Source organism: Myotis yumanensis, unplaced genomic scaffold (genome assembly GCF_028538775.1).
Source record: "Myotis yumanensis isolate MYYU_CA2020_CCGP unplaced genomic scaffold, mMyoYum1.0.hap1 SCAF_1, whole genome shotgun sequence".
NCBI classification, from domain to species: Eukaryota; Metazoa; Chordata; class Mammalia; order Chiroptera; family Vespertilionidae; genus Myotis; species Myotis yumanensis.
In genome coordinates, this window is record NW_027223752.1 from 13,070,488 (window position 1) to 13,090,853 (window position 20,366).

General features: G+C 61.2%; 1 protein-coding gene across 2 annotated transcripts in view; it reads right to left on the reverse strand.

Annotated features, from left to right (window-relative positions):
- LOC139009863 (coiled-coil domain-containing protein 85C) overlaps positions 1–20,366 on the reverse strand; it is a 69,793-nt gene that overhangs the window by 5,594 nt on the left and 43,833 nt on the right. For both annotated transcript variants that reach the window (XM_070413988.1, XM_070413980.1), the window contains exons 2-3: positions 9,604–9,677; positions 2,683–2,790 (exon numbers count right to left, since the gene is read on the reverse strand). In XM_070413988.1, coding sequence (XP_070270089.1) covers positions 2,683–2,790; positions 9,604–9,677 — 182 coding nt within the window. The remainder of the gene's footprint in view (positions 1–2,682; positions 2,791–9,603; positions 9,678–20,366) is intronic.

A 20,366-nucleotide genomic window follows, 5' to 3' on the forward strand; every position in this document is an offset into this window, starting at 1 on the left:
CTGCAGACACCCTCAGGGCCTAGGCAGCCAATTCCCCTGCACTCTCCCCACTACTGCTGGCTCCAGGGAGGCAGGGAACCACGGCCTTGGGGTCTGGGAAGGCTGGGCCTGGGGGAGGCTCTGCTGCCTGTGACTTGAGGCAGGGCCCGACTCACTCTGTGCCTCAGCTGGACAACAAAAAGGGTGCTTGTGTACCAGGGTGCGTGTAGCGCCCTGGGATGCAGCCGTTTCCCTAACAGCAGTCCAGGCTGCCTGGCCTCTGCTGCCCAGGCCAGGTCTATCATATGAGGGAACCAAAAAGATCTGGAAGCTCTGGGGGAGGTTGGGGGCAGGTGGAAGGCAGGCCACACAGGTGAGCGACCCGAGGCAGAAGGCTGCACTCCCCGAACCGGCCAGGAGGGGGCGACAGCCACACACACACTGTACAGCCAGGCACCTGGCCTTTGGCACCTGTGGCCTCAAGTCCTGTCTGTACCTGGGACTCCCTGAACTACTTGCTCGGTAAGGAGGCTGATTCCCCGAGCAGAGGCAGGAGGGAAGCCAGGAGTGGCCGGGGAAGGCTGTGCCATGCAGCCCTCTCCTGGCCGGCATACCAGGCTGCCAGAGTATGGCCAGGGGACCCTGTAAATGAAGCCACCACTGGACACATAATGTGTACAAATAATATGCCATCAGGGCCATTACCTCCGGGGCATTCCCCAAGCACAGCTGCCCAGGACGGGTAGGACCACAGACGGGAGAGCTCAGGACACACGCTTCCTCGGCCCTCTGGGTTCTTACTACAGCCCTCTGGGCAGACACTAGCTTTTTACATGCCCATTGCACAGATGAGGAGAGTGAGGCTGAATGACTTGTCAAGGCCAAGCAGCTAGCAAGCAAGGGGGCTGGGCCTCGAACCCGGGTCTGTGGGACTCCAGAGCTGGGGCCAAAAGACAGGAGACTGGTGTCTACCTGAGAGAACTGGAAACCTAAGTGCCCACATCCTGCCCAGAAATGCTCACAGCAGCACCATTCACAATAGGCAGAAAATGGAAACAAGCCAAATATGTAGCCATTGGTAAATGAATAAAAAAAATGTACACCCACGCAATGGACTATCACTCAACAACGAAAAGGACCAAAGGACTGATACACCCTACAGCGCGGGTGGACCTCAGAAACATGGTGCTAAGTCACCAAGGATCCACAGTAGTTTATGTCTCCACTAATAGGAAGTGTGCAGACTAGGCAAACCTATAGGAGCAGGGGAGGGGGAGGGGGTAGGAATGGGAGTCCCAATAGCCACACAACCTTGGCCACCCACCCGGGCTCCCTCTGCTCACACCCCGCGGCACATCCCAGCAGCCAGCCAGGTGCACAGCACTTTATAGTTTGCAGGCCCCTGAGAGGCTCGGGGACACAGCTTTCCATCACTGTGCGCCATCAGAATGGACAGAGCTGGGCGGGGGGGATGAAGGAGTGGAGGAGTCACCCGGTGGGCGTCACTGGCTTTTCGGGGCCCTTACTCATGCAGGATTGGACCCTGGTTCAGCCACAGGCTCCTGGATAAACATCTGGAGCATCTGCTGCCGGCAGGCCTTGCTCTCTGCACAGTGTCAGCAGCTACATTCCTGGGCCAGGTGCGGGGGCCTCGGGAGAGACCAGACGCCCGGCAGCAGCCGCTGCAAAGCCAGGGCAGCTCTGCAGAGGTGCCCTGAGCGTCCCTGCTGGCAGGGTGGGTGGGGGGAGAAGCAGGACCAGGACCCGGGGCCCGAGTCCAGGCCCACCTGCCCTCCCTGCCTTGCTGTGGCTGGAGTGCGTGGTGAGCCCACCGCACACAGCAGACACTCGGTAAACGCTGGTAGCTCTTGTTACGATCGTCTTCGGAGCTCGGGAGGGTGAGTGCCTCTTGGTGTTTAGCGCATCCACAGATGTGTGCAGTCCCCACAAGAGGAAACTCCCATCACCCAGAGAGAAGCCCCACACCCCTAGCCCCCCACTTCCCCTCCTCCCAGTTCCTGGCCATCGCTCATGGGCTCTCTGCCCCTGGAAGTCTGTGTCTGTGGTCACAGGATGTCACACAGTCTGACGGACACATCTACCCCAGGACAGCCATCCATGTCCCAGAGAGCTGACCTCCCCCTCCCCCCACCCCTTCCTTCCCTCCGGGGCTAGTCAGAGCCCAGGAGAACCTTGGAGGCCCGGAGGATAAATGAGGTCCATGACCCACACACCCACCCTGTTACAGAGCCAGGGCAGTGACCCGACATATATACACCCAGCCCACCCCGAGGGCCAGCCGCATCCTCTCGCTGCTGGGTGTCCCAGGGATGACACAGGCCACCGAGTTGCATGGTCAGACGATGGCTAGGCCTGGGCAGCCGCTCTCGTGGCCTCTGGACACTGCCCGGTGCTGCCACAACATCACCATGAGTTGGGACTCCACCTCCAACCACCACACTGGGCCCTTACAGAGCCCGGAGGGTCCTGGAGCCCAGGCCCCTTGCTAGAAAGAAGGCGGGGGAGTGAGGAAGGCCAAGCCTGACCCGCTGCTCTCCCCTGACCCAGCTCGGCCACTGTCCGCGGCCCCGGCAAGTCACTAGCCGGTCCGAGCCTCACCCCTCCCCTGGCATGTGGACCAAGGGTTCCAGAGGTGCCAGGTCCACAAGGGGACAGGGGGGCTCTTGGGGGAGGGGCACTTACGTTCTGCAGGGCGTCCTGGTAGGAGGGGGGCAGGCTGGCGAGCTGGGACTCCGAGTGGTACGGGGAGAAGCCTTTCCGCAGCGTCCGGAACTCTCCAGAGCCCGCCTGCTGCAGGGGAGAGGGGGAGAGGTTAGGGTGAGGAGCCAGGCAGGGTGGGGAGTTGGGGGGTGGGGGGCTGAGGTCAGTGCCCACAGGACTTGCCCAGGCCCTAGGAGTGGCTCCTCTGCCCTGGGCCCCCTTCTTACCCCCGCCCACACCCACCCCCCACCCCCGGGCTGTGGCCCTTTACATCCCATCCAGGCAGGCGCTTCATGGTGCTCCCCGCTGTGAGCTGCACAAACGTTTGTTGAGCAGCTGAATAAACAGGTGAGTGGGTGAGTGAATGGGGTGCAGCTCTCCCACCCCTGGACCTTTGTTCCTCTGCTCCAGCTTCCCACCTTCGGGTTCTCCACACCCCCAAGCACCCCCTCTCCAGCCCCTGAGGCCCAAATCCACAGGAAGTCTTCCTGTCTCCCACAGGTGCTGGGGCTCGCCTCAGGGCGCCCCCCACAAGGCTCTGCTCAGGGCGCCCCCCACAGTGCCCTTCTGGAGGGAGGGAGGGGCGAATGCAAGGGGGAGTAGTGAGTGAGCGAGTGAAGGAATGAATGAATGAACGAATGAACACATACACACAAATATGGCCTTATGTGGTTTCTTTCAGGGCAAAGCAACACCCTCCCCACCCCTCCAGGCAGGGCTGGGTGCTGGGACCCGGCCCAGAGAGGGAGAGAACCCGGGGGCCATGCCCAATCCGCGCAGGCCCCGTAGGCCAGCCGAGCAGAAGCCACGTGTCATTTCTGGCCCAAGCACCCTTTCCTACTTCAAAGGCGGAGGGAACTCTGTTGGGCAGATCATTTGCAGGGGAACGTCCCATAAATCAGCAGCCTGATGAGTTACCCAAACAAACGCTGGAGGGGAGGAGGCTGGCCAGGGCAGGGCCAGGGGCCAGGCAGCAGCAGCCATGCCTGGTGGCCCTGCCTGCTCATCACCCTCTCACGGTGGCCCCCAAAATGTGGCAGGGTCCCACCAGGGAGACCTTGGCACGGCCCCCGATCTTACAATGGGACTGCCACGCCCTCGAAGGCACTGGAGCCACCCTGTCCTCCCGCACACGCGGCCCAGGTTCTGCTCGGGGCTGTCCCCTCCTCCCAGCTTCTCTGGCCCTGGACCAAATGGTTCTGAAGCAGCTCATGTGTTGTTACTCAAAACACCGGCCTGTCTCCTCCCTCCCCACAGATAGTTGCCCTGGGAGGAGGTGTGTGCACCGGGCGGGGGAGTTTTTTAATTAGCAGCATGCCATTCCCACCCCTGCCTCAGTGCTCGCGGTAAATATTTGCACGTCCGCAGAACTTTATTAGCAGCCTCGGAGCTGGTGGGAAAACGCACAATCTCTCACTAGGGGCAGCGTGACTGATGACGCATCCAAATGAAGAACCGTAATTGCACTTAAATCCAAATTAAAATCCTGGTATTTGCCTGTCTGTGCCCTGGAAGAAAGAAACCCCCAGGTTTTCATCACTGAGGGGAAGGGAGCTGAAATGGCCTTGGGGTGGCTGGGCCTGCACCTTGGGGTTGGGGATGGGGGTGGGGACCGGGACAGGGGCAGGGGGCACGGTGCTCCCCGGGGAGGACGCCTGCCGGCCAGCAGGCCCCCAGGCATGGAAAAGAATCCTGAATCCTTAAAAGGGAAGGAAGTCACCCAGGGCAGCAAACACAGCACAGGCTCCCCGACCCCATCGACCAGGAGGGCGACGCAGGAGTCTGGGGGCCTCCGTGTCCACTCTTAAGGACATGGGCTCTGTCCAGGGCTGTCACCACAGGCCACCAGCCTCCCTGGGCCTCTACAAGGCTACGGCTCTGCCCCAGGCCCACCTCCCACCAGGGCTCCTGCAGGCAAAGTTGCAGGAACTCCCCTGGGCCATCGCTCCCCATACACCTGCGAGCACTGTCAGAACAGGCCATGGGGAGGCTCCCGCCACGTGGGGTTCTTGTGGGAAGGCCCCCTTTCGGGGTTCACTCAGGGGCGGCTGCTCTCACCTCTCCTTCCTGCCCCTGGAGGGACCGTCTGCTGCAGCAGGTCTGTGTTCAAGAAGCACCTACTGTGTGCTCTCCCAGAAAGGCAGGCAGCAGTGCCTGACTATGGGCGGGGGGCTCCAGGGTGAGCTTGGACACAACCAGCAGCCTGCCCAAAGGTGACCACTCGGAACCCCAGACCCAGGAGCCCGGGCTGGTCTGTCTGCAGTGGCCAGCGGCAGTGCCCCTCAGAGGGGCCACCCCAAGTGACTCTGGACTGGTCCCTCGGCCCGCTGCCCTCCTGGCGCAGGGAGGGGTGTCCCAGGACTGGGCTCCAGGGACGCTTACCAGCCCTGCTTTCCAAAGCAGGAACACCTCCCTGGCTGGCAGTGCAGTGGGGAGCCCGGCACTGGGCCTGGAGACCTTGCTCAGGGACCTGAGCCAGCTGGCAGCCACTAACTCATGGGGCCTTGGCCAGCCCCTCCTCCCACCTTGCAGTTTGGGGTACCCACTGCAGAATGGGGGTGACGCTGACTAGTGCTGCAACCTCACAAGCAGGGTGGGTCCAGTGAAGCGGGTGAGAAGGGCCTGCATGGAGCAGTTCCCAGGAAGGGACGGGAGGGGACCAACAGGAGGGGACCCAGAGCACCACACAGCACTCAGGGCAGTCCCCACCCACCCCAAACACCCCGCACACAAGGCCCCGGGCAGCTCTACCTGCAGCCTGCTCCCTGGGTGGGCGTGGGGGCGCGGCGGCTGGAAGGAGAGAGGAGCAGTGTCGCCCAGTCCTCCCAGCCACACCAACCGCCCCCTCACCTCTGCCCCCACCCTGGCCACCCATTAGCCCAAAGCCACCAGGACCTCAGCTTGGCTGGAGTGGTTTTCCCACACCGGGGTGGGGGTGGGGGTCCCCGAGGCACCTCACAGGAGCCCCGGCATTTCTTTTCACTTTGCCTGTGTGTTAATCCTCACTCGAGAATATTTTTCCCCATTGATTTTAGAGAGAGTGGAAGGGAGAGTGAGCGACAGAGAGAAACATCAATGTGAGAGAGACACATCCATTGGTTGCCTCCTGCACACACCCCAACCGAGACTGGAAAACCTGCAACCGAGGTACCTGCCCTTGACGGGAATCGAACCCGGGGCCCTTCAGTCCGAGGGCCAACGCTCTATCCGCTGAGCCAACCTGGTCAGGGCAGCCCATGTATTTAAAACCCCAAATTTAACAAAGATTTGAACCCGACTCTGGCTGATAGTCCTGGGCGTGGCCTCTTGCTGTTCGGACTCTCACCCCACGTGCGGCTCACAGTGGACTCCGGTAAGCCTCGGGCAAGGAGACAGGTGACATGACTACTCTTCCCGCCCCTGTTGCTAGACTGACCATCTGCTCAGAAGCTGGAGAGAGCGGGTTTCCTCCCTGGCTGAGGAGGGGGCTGGACCAGTTCTGAGGTTCTAACACATTTAAAGAGACCACATCGCCCATGACAAATGGGGTGAGGGTGCGATGGCCAACCCCAAGCCAGGCGGAGCCTGTTGACAAAGGAAAATGTCACAGGAGACCCCGGCAAGCAGAGCTGCCGCTGCACAAATGCCACAGGGCCAGCATCTCAGAGGCCTGGGCGGGGAGCCCCCCACTCAGAAGGGCCAGTCCTGCTCAGGGAATCGGGGGACAGAACAGAGGCATCAGCGACGGGCTTAGAGGGTGGCGGACCAGTCCCCTCGCCCCCAGCCTGGATGGCTCAAAACTCAGACAAAGGACAGAGGAGCGGTTCCTTTGGGGATGGGAGGTCCAAGCCACCCCCCAGGTGGACAGTCCGCCAGACCTTGAAATACCCCAGGTCCTGGGACCAGGAGAAGGTGAGAAGGTGAGCCACTGCCCGAGGTACTCCCCAGGTGCGGGGGGTTCCAGTCAGTGTGGCAAGCAATGTAGTGGCCTCACCACTATCCCCGTCTTACAGGTGAGGAAACCGAGGCACCAGCACATGCAGAACTGTGCCTAAGCCACAGGCAGGTGGCAGCTGGCTCAGGGGTTCTTCCAGGACCAGCACCCAGAGCCCCTTTCTCACACCATCGGGCCAACAGCAGCACAGCGCAGGCTGAACTGTGTCGTGTCCCTCCCTCCTCGCTCCATCCCATCAATTCACATGCTGATGTCCTAACCAGGGCCTCAGAATGTGCCCTATTTGGAGATGGGTCTTCACAGAGGTGATCAAGTCAAGGTGAGGTCCTCTGGGTGGGCCCTACTCCAATATGACTGGTGTTCTCATAAAGAGGAGAAACCAGGAGAGAGAGAGAGAGAGAGAGAGAGAGAGAGAGAGAGACACACACACACACACACACACACACACGACGCTGTAGAGAGTGGTTCTCAACCTGTGGGTCGCGACCCCTTTGGGGGTCGAACGACCCTTTCCCAGGGGTCGCCTAAGACCATCGGAAAACACATATATAATTACATACTGTTTTTGTGATTAATCACTGTGCTTTAATTATGTTCAATTTGTAACAATGAAATTGCGGCTCACTACAACATGAGGAACTGTGTTAAAGGGTCGCGGCATTAGGAAGGTTGAGAACCACTGCTGTAGAGACACGGGGGGAAGGCGGCCACCTACAAGCCAAGGAGCGAGGCCTGGGCCAGATCCTTCCCTCCGGCCCTCAGAAGGAATCATCCGGGCCTTGACCTTGGACTTCCGGCCCCCAGAACCGTGAGACATGGCATTTCCCTGGTTCAAACTACCCGGTGTGTGGCTCTTTGTTACGGCAGCCCTAGCACGCTAACACCATCACCCACGCCGGGAAATCTGCTCCACCCCGGCCTCAGTTTCCCCATCTGTGCTCGGGGTCACTTCCACCCTGCGTGGTACAGCAGGATAGGCCCACTGGGGTACGAAAGGGGGCAGGCAGGCAAGCCGTGGGCTGCTCAGTCCCGGGCCTGGCAGGCTGCCTGCCCTCCCCCACGTGGCCGCCGGCCTGCCCCGGTGACAGCTTTAAAAGCGGGCTCCTGGGCGCGCACAGGCTTCATTTATCAGCCCAGCAGGGGAGTGAACCGAGGGAAGGAGGGAGCACAGGCCCCGGCATCCATTACAGCCCCCGCGGCCCAGCCCGGCCGGGCGCAGAGAACCCGCAGGAAAAATAATAGCGTGTCCCGGGGCTGGCGATGAATCACGGCGGAGGAAGCAGCTGTGTTGATGAAATTTTAAAGCTGACGAGAGAAAGAAAATACGAACGGCAATACAGTCATTTAGCCTGTGAGCACTCTGGCACATTTTTAATTAAAGCTATTTCGGAGTTAAATAGAGGCCACGGGGGTAGGGGGCGGGGCCGTGGGAAGTGGGAATCCACACAGGCTCCCTGCCCTCCCACCCAAACCCCAAAGCCACATCCCCTTATGACAGATCGAAGAACGCTACTGCTTTCCCCGGCTCCGCCCACCGGCGGATTCCTCACTGCAGATTTCCATGCAATCTGAATTCAGTGACAGGACTTAAGGGCCAGAACCGTAAAATCTCACAAGCTCATGAGGCGGAGGCCAGAATCCACCCGCAGTGGCAGTCTCTTCAAGGTTCCCAAACATAGTCATCCACCATCACTTGATTACCTCCAGAGACGATGCACTCACTACCTTATAAAGCAGCTCTCCCTTGGTGACGAGGACCTTCCCTATTCTGGGCATACACCAGCCTCACCTCTTGGCCTAGGACTCTGGGGGGGGGGGCGGGGGGCAGTGACTCAGTCCAGCTATGCTGAGCATCGGAGACACACGTGACCATGCAGACCCTGCAGCCCAGACCTTGAATAGCTGACAGGCCAGCAGGGGTGGGGGCCAGGCTTCCCACAGGAGGGTCCTGAAACTATCAGCAAGGGTGGGCAGCCCATGGGGCCGGAAGCTCAGAACCAGTGCCAAGCCACTTGGGGGTGGTTGGGAAGGCTGTTGGCAGGAGGCCACGCCTGAGCGGGGAGCCATGTCTTGCAGGAGGCCAGGAAGACGAAGGCTAAATAGATCCCATCTGCCCTGGACCCCCTTAGGATAAGGCCGGTACTCTCACCATGGGCCAAGTCCTGTCCACGGGGCTCTCCCCACCTCTGCTGTCCTGCCAGAGCCCCCTCATACACATGAGACCTGCTGAGGGGGACCAGGAGGTGGTCAGGCAGGGAAACAGTGAGACTGAACAGCGCTGCAGCTCCCTGAGGGCGGGGTGAGAATAAGCCAGGGGTGGATACAAAGGGCAGAGAGGCTAGAGGGGTCAGCCAAGCCAGCTGGCCCCTGGGCCCCAGCCAGGGCTGACCACAGCCTCCACCACTGCCCCTGCCCAGCAGGAAAGGCCCGTCCTGCTGGCCAGCAGGCCCCGCCCTGCCCTGCCACACTGCCCTGCCACGCCTCTCACCTGCTCTGCCCTCCCTGCCGAGTCTAATCCGCCAGCCCTGTGCTGGGGATGAGACGTGACTTCACCTGTCTGGGGCCCCGGCCAGCCCAGGAGGGGAGGGAATGACCCGGCTCTGAGAGGACCGCGTGTGGCAGGGCAGGGAGGTTTCCACGTGGGTCTGAGTGAAGCGTGCCCGCCCACCTCTGGGGCCTTCATTCTCCCATCTGCCAGGGGCAAAGCAGCCCGTTTCCTCAGCAACTGTGAGTCACACCATCTCCGGGACAGGCCCTGGGTGGCCCCCGGGAGCTCGGAGTCCACTTGGGGACAGACTGAAGGACCCCAGAGGCGGTGGAGCATGGGTTAGGCGCCGGCATTCCAAGGCCACTTGGGGCAGGAGTGGCCGGCCGGTGGGAGGGAGCCCAGGTAAGCTGGGACAGGGTGGGCACGGGAGCGGTGGGTGGATGAGTAGGCGCGTCCCTGCGTCCTGCCCGCAGCCACCTACCTGTGTGAGGAGCTTGTCACCCTCCAGCAGCTTCACCTTGGTCTCCAGCTGTCGGACGTAGGTGGCCGAGGGATCTGCAACACAAAGAGGGCATGTGAGCTTCTGATTCTGTCTCCAGCGGGAGCACCACCCACCCCACGCCCTCAGCAGAAAGAAGGTGAGGGGTTCCCTCGCCAGCTTGTCCTGGCCGCTTCCTTCAGCCTCGGCAAGGCTTCGGGCCCCAAAACGTCCGCCCCACGCCCCTGACGGGACCCTCGCGCCCAGGGTCCAGGTGAGCAAACTGAGGCTCCAGAAAATGCCAACTCAGCATCTGCTGCCCCGTGCCTGGGGCACAGAATCCTACAGACGCTGTGTGGAGTGGGCACACAGGGCCGTAAGCCTCCGCCTTCCCTGCGCCAGGCCAGCGATACACTCCCCAACCACACCCCCCGTTTCCGCACGCAGCTCGGGGTGAGATCCACCCTCCCTCGCCACACTGGCCCCTTGGCAATCATATCAGGAAAGCAGGCAGCATTCCACCCCCCCCACAACACCCCCCCACCCCCCCCACCCCCCCTCACCCCGCCATCAGGACCCTGGCCCTGCCTCCGCCACCTCGGCCAGAGGAGGAGGTGATGACAGAGTGACTGCAGGCCAGCCCTCGAGGAGGGAGCCCGCCTGTGTGGAGGCCAAGGGCAACCCAAGGCAGGGGTCCCGGGCAGGGAGGCGGAACTCAGGGCAGGGCGGCCAGGGTTCCAGACCATCTCAGCAGGTGCAGGCGCAGGTGCAGGCGCAGAGGGGGGAAAGGCAGGGAGTCAGGTTGAGCCAGACATCAGGGGGCACCTCCCCCGGGTGGTCAGCAGCTACCTGGTAAGGGTCAGTCTGTGTGCCTCTTGTCCACATGAGCACTCGCCAGAGCACACACGTCCAAATGCCAGCCTGGACCCATGCACCCCCAGGCCAGTCACTGCTCCCCAATAGGATACAGGGTCTTCCCAGGTCACACCACTGGCCCTTTATCTCAGAAAGCACCAGACCTGCGACCCACGCCAGCACCATAATCCCCCATGTCACCGCCTCGGGGACGTGGGACCCAGGAAACAGACCCCACTGGGCCTTTAACATTCGTGGGGGTGGGCAAAAGGGGCTTGGGTGCTGCCGGCAGACAAGCTGCACCGTCACACCCAGGGAGCAATGAAGCCTCCGTCCCCTCCCAGCACATGGCTGGCACTGCCCGGTGAGCCCAGCCCCCTGGCAACCTCACGGATGACACGACTGTCCCAACTGGTGCCGTGCAGAACTGGACAGCCGCAGCCCTCCCGCCAGAACGCCATGACCTTCTGCACCGGAGCGTGGCCCAGCCCCCTGAGCTCCAGCCCATCAGCAAGGCCTCCCCAGTGATGAGGCAGCTTCCTGCAGAGCTGCCCTCGCCCTCAACCTGCCTCTTTGTTCCTAAGCACAGGAGGGGCCTCAGGAGCCCCGCCTGCCAGCCCAGGGCCAGACCCAGAGCATCTGCATTTTTGAAGCATTGGGCCAGCCCTGGGCAGGAATGGAGGAGCCGGCCCCACCCACTCCTGGGGATTAGCAGAACCGACGCCTCCCACTCCACCGCCCAGTCACCTCTCAGGAATTCAGAGCCTTGTAGAGACGGTGCAGAGTGGCTCCCAGCCAGGCCGGCCACACTCAGCTCCAGGGATGATGCTGGCGACCACAGCCTGTGGGGGTTGAGGGCACCCCACCCTAGCCTCACCTCACCCCGGCTCTGGGTAGCTCCCTCTGACCGCCAAGGAGTCAAGATTCAGAGAGGTCACGTGGCTCATCCAGAGCACAGTGCAGGGCAGTGCAGAAGTGAGATCCGACCCCAGGCAGTGGTTCCCACCGGGACCCTGTGCACAGGGCAGGTCCCACCAGCCCGGGCGGCAGACCCTGGCTGCAGCTGGAAAAGACCCTGCTCTCACCCTCTTTGGCCTGTGGTCACGACGGTGCAGGCCCCCAGCCTCAGTTTACTCATCGGTCACCCAAAACTGACCAGCAGTTCCCACGTCCCTTCCCACCTTCCACCCCGGCAAACAGGCCTGATGGGAAAGGCCTCCGTGTTCAGGGTGTGCTGGGCACAGGGATGAAACTGGGGTACAGCCTGGGCTCCCCAACCCTGTGTGTGCTCGCATGCTGTTCACAGGAGGGTTCCCTGGAACACCAACTGGGAAACAACGGACAAGACAAACTCCAGAGGCGCCCCAGCTCTCCCACCTGTACAAGTTAAGACAAGGAGGCCCAGTGGTCTCCCTGGGTAGGTGGTGGGGGAGGGGAGGAGCCACCACACCCCCCGTGACACACAGTGGCCCCTGCATCTGGCAAGGGTCAAGCAGGCATTGTCCCCACTTTCCAGATGAGGCGGCCATGAGGAACACACTGCCCCCTGGCGGGTGGGTGAACAGAGGGGCCCAGGGCCCAGTGTTCCAGGCCCTCCCGTCAGCGCCCGGGTCCCCCCCAAGGCCAGGGCTCAGGGCTCAGGGCTCAGGGCCAGGCCCCTCCAGCACCGCAACGCTGACAGAAGCTCCCAGACACAAGATGCGGCTCTTGGCCGAGCCTCACTCCGGGACGCTCCACTACTACCCAATCTCCGGCCAGAGCCGCAAGCCAGCCGCCCGGCTCCCCAGAGCCCCCACCACAGACGGCCCCGCCAGGCACAGCGCTGACCCCAGGAGAGGGACCGCGGCCCTGTCCGGTCTCTAACGCGCACACAGCCCTGCCCAGCCACAGAGCCTTCCGAGGGCAGGCATGCTGCCCACCCAGTCTCGGGGCCATGGGGACGGTTCTGCCATTCCCATGGGAGTATGTGTGTGTGTGGCGGGGGGGGGGGGGGGGGGGGGGGGGGGGGTTAAATGATTACACCTTCACATTGCACAGCCAGCCATTGACGTCACTTATGTTGTTAATCCAAGGGAGGCAGCAGAGTAGCCGGGAAGATGCCAGACTGCGGGCTCAGCCAGCCACCCTCTGCCCACTTCTCTCAGATCTGGTCTGGGCACACTTCCTGAGGCCCAGCCCCAAGCCTGCCCTTGCCCCGGGTTCACAGGATCCAGGCTGCCTCCTGCAAGTCCCGGATAAGGGCCCCCCCCCCACCCCCGCCATACTGGGCCCTGTCCCCACACTCAGGAGCGCCTGCATTTCCCTTCCCATCAGACGGTTGGAGCACAGACTGGCATGGAGTCAGCAGACCTACCAACGGGCCTCAGGGTACCCGCTGGGCAGCGGGCGGTGGGACAGGCCGCTGCTCCTGTCTGAGCCAGCAGTGCCCTCAGCCACAGCCCACAGGCGGCCCAACACCCAGCTCCCAGGACAGCAGGCGAGGAGGAGAGTGGTGACAGACCAGCCCCGGGAGAGGGACACAGGCACTTCCCACAGATGACAGCCACCCCCGCCCGCCCACGGCCAGCACCAACCTCAGGGCCCTCAGCCCGCACAGGCCAGCCGTCTCCCTAACCGGCCACACGTGGCACAGACCCGAGGCCACGCCCACGGCCCCCCTCCACCTCTCTATGTGGGTTTGCACAGAGAACAAAGCACACTTCAGACCACCGGGTGTGTTGGTTTTCGTCTGAATTTTAAAAGGACAACAGGAGAGTCTTAAAACACTTTAAGCCATCGGCGATTCCAGGGACATCTCATCCTAAAGCGTTAATTCTTTGATGGAGAATGCAGACGGCGTCACAGGGACCAAAACGGGAAACGACCGTGTCCAGCAGGAGCGGACTCACACCTGTCACCACCCGGATGACAAGGTGCAAAAACACCAAACGCCAATGAAAGAACCGGACACCAAATTCGCTGCGTCAGAGCTGCTGCAGTTAACAAATCTATGCGCCGAGATAAACTCAGGACGGAGACATGGAAATACCGACAGGGCTATTGTTTCCATGGGGGGACAAGCGATTTTCTAATGTATTCACGCCATTTTTTCTTCATTTCCAAGTAATCTCCTTCAAGAAGAGGGAGAAATCTTTCTTTTATAAAAAGGAGAATGGCCTGGCCACAGCCGCTCAGAGGCTGAGCATCTACCTATGAACCAGGAGGTCACCGTTTGATTTCCGGGCAAGGGCACATGCCCAGGTTGTGGGTTCGATCCCCAGTGTGATCTGAAACCAAAACCAATATATATATGTATATTTTTAAAGAACTATAAAAAGGAGAACGGGTTAAATGATTGCACTTTGACATTGCACAGTCAGCCGTTGACGTCACTTACGCTGTTAATCCAAGGGAGGCAGCAGGGTAGCCGGGAGGATGCCAGACTGCGGGCTCGGCCAGCCACCCTCTGCCCGCTTCTCCCAGATCTGGTCTGGGTGCCCTTCCTGAGGCCCAGCCCCAAGCCTGCCCTTTCCCCGGTTCCACAGGATCAAGGCTGCCTCCTGCAAGTCCCGGATAAGCCTCCCCGCCACTCTGGGCCCTGTCCCCACACTCAGCTGCATGTGTCCAGGAGCCACAGAGCAGGACATCCGGTCACCTACAGCAGGTGCCCTGCAATGGAGAAGAATGAGAGCGGGCTGGACCCTGCGGGGATAGGGGACAGGGGACCCCGGGAAGGGCTGGACACCCAGGGGTGGGGAGATCCTCCCCAGCAGCCTCGGGCAACTCATGATCCCACCGGGCGCCTCAGAGCCCCAGCCTCTTGGAGACGAGCGTGTAATTAAATTAATCCCGGGGTTTGCAGTAATGAGGAGAGGAGCCTCGAGGGAGGGAAGCGTCATTTCCCGGCTTCGCTGCTGGTAGGGAAAAGGAGGGGTGACTACAGAAGGGACTCCAGGCTGGGCTGGCCATGGCGTTCCCTCAGACCTTCCCAGCCCCTCCTGGGCCCTGGGCCAATTAATTTCAGGGGTTTCACGATGCAGCTTCCATCTGCGGGGGCGGGGGGAGGCCTGGGAGCCCCTCCCCACTGGCACTGTTCGGGTCCAGCCCAGGAGCCGTGTGCTGAGCCCTGGTGCTGACCCTCAGGACACCCTGCCTCCTGGAGAGCTGCCAGGCCAGGCCCCATCTCCCTCCTGGCCTGGCTCCCCCCTGGCTAGGCAGTGTCGCCCCAGCCTCTCCTTCAGTCCAAACGGTAAGAATGTGGGGGCCAGAGGCCGCATCTGATCACCCCTGTAACCTCCTCCTCACCTAGCTCACTGCTCGGCACATAGTAGGCCCTCAGAAAAAGACTGAGGACCTGGCAGGAATTCATCCCACCAGGTGGGTCAGGCCAGTTTCCCGAAGGAGCCGGCTCTCAATCCTACGTGCTCCCGGCAGCAGCTGTGATGAGAGGAAGGCGCATCCTCCGAGTCAATGACCGCGGCTCCCTCTCCAGCTCTGCACTCTGCTGTCTCGCCGACCTCGCCAGGAGCTCACATCTTAGCTTGGGGGGCACTGGACTCAAGTGCAAGCAGGAGGGACCCCGGGAGTCCAGGTGGGGGTGGGAAGGGGGAAGAAGGGTAGGGGTGGAAGGAGGACAGGGTGTCAATCCCTGCGGTTTCAGGATTACTCGCCTGCCCAAGGGCTCGAGGGTGGGGGCTGCTACCGATGGGAGGGGTGCCGCAGGCCTGCCCACCTGGAGAAGGGCAGGGAAAGCCCCCAGGCAGAGCTGCAGGTGCTGGCAGGTGAGTGAGCGGTGGGCACGGAAGCGGTAAGTGCCCTGAGACGCAGCAGGTGCCAGCAGTGTCTGCCACAGCTCGGGAGAAAGTGGGTCTTCCCTCTCTGCCTGGGAGGAAGTGGAGGCTGGGGGGAGGCTGTCACAGTGACTCACAGAGACACACAGAGACACACAGAGACACACAGGGCCTGACTCTCCAGCTGCCTCCCTTCCAGCCGCTTCCCACTGAGCAGCGCCCCCACAGGGTCGTTAGCGGCAGCCCGGCCGCTCCGCTCCACGCCTTGGGCCTCCGCTATGGGGCTCAGCCGGGAGATGGCTGACGTGTCCCCGGGGCTGCTTGGCTGATTAATTCCCTTCTCCTTCCACTTCATTAGGAGGGGTCAGTGGCGGCGACCAGGCTGCTGGCTCCATCAGACAGAAGCACCCTCGTCATGCAGGGTTCCTGCCCTCTCCGCCTCAGGGATGAAGACAGCTCCAAGTGTCTGCCTCCTGGCTCCGTTCCCCCCCCCCCCGCCCCCGCCCACCCCCCCCTCCACCCCCCGCCGCCCACTCGCTCAGGGCTGCTGCCCTCGCCTGTGACATGCAAGCATGTCCAGGTCTCCCCGGCAAGGCCCGGGACACCAATCCCCGGGGCCTGCAAGTGGTCCTGTCTTTTTCAAGGGCTTGAAGGATATTGTAACCCACGGCCCACCAACTCCCAGGACCCTGGTTAGTCCTAAAGGTCACCATTGATTGAATTCCTACAGAGCAGAACCCAGGACTAGAAAAGAGCGTCATCAAGTTCACAACAGTCCAGGCTACCAGAGGGGGTGAGCTCCCCGTCGCCAGGGGAAAGCAAGCAGAGGCTGAGAGGAAGCAGAGGCTGGAGGTTCTGGACGTAGGTGTGAGGAGGACACGGGAAGCTGCTCACCGACCTCAGTGCAGACGCGCTCACTCTGCTTCCCTCTAATCCTCCCGGGGACCCTGCCAGGTAAGCGGAGAAAAAGGGTGCTCAGAGAGTGAACAGGTCCAACCTGCCCAACAGAGCCGGCGCCAGCAGGACCGGCGTTACACGTGCTGGTCCGAGGACATGGTCCCTTCTTTGAGGGCCCCTCGGCCTAATGAAAGAGCAGGAGAAATAACCACATTTGCTGAAGAGCCAAGAGTGGAGGAAAGAGGTGCAGTGCAGCCTAAGGGTGAGGGGAACAGAGAACAAGAATGTGCTGACGGGGAGAAATCAGGGGCTCCTTCCTGAAGGAGGCGGCATCTGAGCCGAGCACTGAAGAGCAAGCAGGACCCTGACAGGCCGACAAGCAAGGCGGGGACGAAAGGCAAGTCCGAGGGCACAGCGTGAGCAAAGGCACGGAGGTGGCACCGTGCCAGGCAGGTTCAGGAACGCCTGACCATTGGCACCTGCCTGCTGGCACACACTGCAGCTCCAGGAGGTGCGGGCTGAATGTGAGACAGGTATTATTTATGGATGAAGGCGAGCGGGCTGCGGGAGGCACATCAGGGGAGCATCAGGTTCCTGTGAGGACACCTCCAGCAGTGGCTGCCCTGAGCCAGGCAGGCTGGGCCCTGCCGCTCCCTCCTCCGGTCTGGCCTGCCCACCCGGGCTGCCCATGGGGGTCTGCAGGGTGCTACGGGCCAAGGCAGCCGCCTGCAAACTCGGCGCTGACTTCAGTTCCCTGGTCGTGGGAAAGAGTTCTCACGTCCATCCGCGCACACAAATCTCACTGAGCAAAACCCCGACCCTCCCATCGCCACACGCACCCCCACACCGAGCCAGGAGGTAAGTCTTGGTGTTACTTGCCCCTGTCGACTGAAGAGGAGCCTGAGCCTCAGAGAGGTTATGCAGCAAGGCCAAAGTCACACGGTGAAAACACAGCCAGGGTCTCACTGATGTCCGATGGGCCAGCAGCCAGCTCTGTCCACAACCCCACCTCCTGGTCCAGAGAGTCAAGATCATGGAAACCTCAATCGCCACTGAGTAATGAGACAGGACAGCCGTCCGTGAGGGAGCCCTACCCTCTCCATCCGGAGCCCACAGAGGAAAGAAAACGAAATGGGCGCCGAGAAAAACAGACGACTGCATTAATGAAAACTGCTCTCTCCGCGCCGGCCGCCCTGCCTCCCCTAAGAAGGCGCAAGGCTGTCCCCTGGCTGCCATCTGCCCCTCTGTGCGCTGGGCCACTCCAGGGACCCCCATGTACGCGCCCTGCTCATCCAGGGCTGTGGGGGCGCCTGGCGTGTAATTCTGGGAAAAGCCAGGAGGCGCCCTGTCCACACTGAGATCTCGGGGGGGGGGGGGGGAGGGGGGGACAGCCAAGAGGAAGCCGGGTCCCACTTGAATCATTCAGAATGAGCCCGGGGTCAGATGTACCTCGTCAAAACTCCACCCCTTCCTCAGTCTGCCCCTGGGGAAGCCTGCCGAGCCACATGGAAACTGTCGCCGCTGGAAACCAGCAAGAAGAGGGGGAAAGGAACTCCTTCCCGGGCCTTTGATTCCCACACCGGGAATTAACCTGTGCGTGCAGGTGACAGCAATGTGGGTGTCCCCTCCCCACCGCCCCGACTTCACGGGGAATGGGAACTGCTGGTAGAGGCTGGGGCGTCTGCTCCCCTACCCTCAACCCCGCCAAGGCAGCACCTGCCTCCTTGGGTCTCTTTTCCCCTGAGACCAAATGAACTGTACTCTAGGGGAGGGGCCTGGGCGTCCACACACACGTTAGCCGCCCTCCCAGGGACTCTAAAGCACACGCAGCCCGGCCGGCGTGGCTCCGTGGTTGAGCGTCGACCTATGAACAGGTCACGGTTTGATTCCCGGTCAGGGCACATGCCCGGGTTGGGGCTTGATCCCCAGTCGGGGGCGTATAGGAGGCAGCTGATCAATGAATGATTCTCTCTCTTCGTTGATGTTTCTATCTCTCCCTCTCCCTTCTGCTCTGAAATCAATACAAATTTTTTAAATAGGTAAATAAATAAAAATAAAGGACACAGAGCCGTAAACCCCTGCTGAGCAATAACTGTTTAAATCCCCCGCCTCCTGGGCTCCATCCCTGAAGGACCCCACTCCTGCCTGGCCCCGACTTTCCTTGGTGGTGTGACCTCCCGGGTGGGCAGGGCTGAAGTCGGGGGGTGGGGGGTGGAGAAACATTTATGGAGCCCCAGAATGGATGTGCCAAGCCCCTTAGTAGCAAAAACGGGAGACTGTGCTGGTTTCAGGAGAAAGGGGGCTTGGCTTTCATCATTAGATGTCAACCAAGTCTGTACCAAGTGCCCACAGGCCCTCCGTGAGGAGCTGGGGTGGCCACCGTGGGGCCCCCGGTCCAGCAGAGAGGCAGGCACAGTGGGGAGGCACCGGAGGGGCAGGACACCAGGGGACACTGCAGCCACGCGGGGAGCACGGAGGTGCAGCAGGTGCAGCTCAGCGTCCCTGCAATTAGGCTGCAGCCAGGACCCGCCTAGTCGGAAATGACACAGACTCGGCGTGGGGACAGCAAAGTGCGCTTCCCCTTTCACATAAAACCCACAGCAGGTGACGGCTGACCAAAGGAGCATCAACAAAGCCGGCTTAACGATGCCACCACCCCGCCCTGAGGGCCTGGGGAGGGTAAGGAGGGGCAGACTCCCTTCATGCCCTCCTGCCCGGGGCATGTGGCAGAGGAGAAAACCAGTGTCAGCAAGGAGAACAGCAGCAGCCCTGTGCCCGCCGCCCCGGCTTGCTAGGAGGCTGTGTGGCTGTGGGGAAATCGGGTCAAGGGTCCCAGCCCTGGCAGCACCCTCCACGCAACCTCAGGCCTTGGTTGCCCCACATGATATCACCAGGGACTTGTTCTCGGCCTGCGCTTATGAACTGGACTCAGCAGACTCCTGTCCCCCCCAAATCTGTGGCACTGCGACTTCACACAACGAGAGCCTGCACTGTGATCCAGGTCAAGGAACCCAAGATGGGAGACGGGCCTGGACGATCAGGGTGGGTCCAATCCAGGTGCAGAATGTTTAAAGCGGGAGCCCTTCCCAGCTGAGGCCGGTGGAGATGTGACTGGGGGAGGGGGCAGAGACGCACGCTGCTGCCAGCTCTGAAGACAGGGAAAGGGGCCACTGGCCAGGGAGCAGGTGCCTAGGGGCTGGGAGAGGCAGGAGGACCAGTTCGCCCCCGGGGCCTCAAGGAAGAGCACAGCCCTGTGAGCACAGCTCCTCTGACCTCCCGAACTGCAGGATAACGAATGTGCTGTTTAAGCCACTAAGGCTGTGGCCAAAGGAAACGAACATGGGAACTAAACGCTGGCCTGGCCGGTCGCTCAGTGGTTAGAGCGTCGGGTTTGAGTCCGGGTCAAGGGCATGTACCTCAGTTGCAGGTCTGATCTCCAAACCTGATCGGGGCCCATGGATGAGGCAACCAGTTGATGTCTCTCTCTGTCTCAAAAAAAAAAAAAAAAAAAAAAAATCAATGGAACTAAATGTTGTGGTTGTGATTTCAAATGGCTCGTCTACCCACTCTGAGGGTCGGTTTCATTTAAAAACGAGATAAAAAAACCACTGTTGGAAGGCTGCTGTGAGGACCAAGAAAGGCAGCCGCTGTGAAAGCCTGGCACTTAAGTAGATGCTCAATAAAAACTGCCCTGTTGCCCCCCCAGTGTGGTTCCGTGGTTGAGCATCAACCTATGAACCAGGAGGTCACATGCTCGGTTGCAGGCTCGATCACCAGTGCGGGGAGTGCAGGAGGCAGCCGATCAATGATTCTCTCTCATCACTGATGTTTCTATGTCTCTCTACCTCTTCCTTCCTCTCTGGAATAAAAACAAACACACACACACACACACACACACACACGCCCCATCCTCTCTGTGCACACGCTCTGACGTGGCCTTGACAGGAAGAAACGGGGAGCTGAGGCTTCCAGGCTGACAACCCAGGGCACGCCCACCTCGGGGCTGAGCCGCTCGCCGTGGAGACAGCGACGCTCACCTCCTCTGCGTGACTGCCGCCTGGGCCTGGCTCACCCGGGCCCCCGGCACCTGCCTGCTTTTCTGATCCAGCCAGGATGGGGGCCTCACTGCAGACTTTAACAAGTGGGGTGTGAATCCGATTTAGCAATGTCACACGTGAGAAGCAAACACATGGCATCGTTTGTAAAGCAAATACCCCTTCTCGCTTTAAAATTGAGACTTTGGTG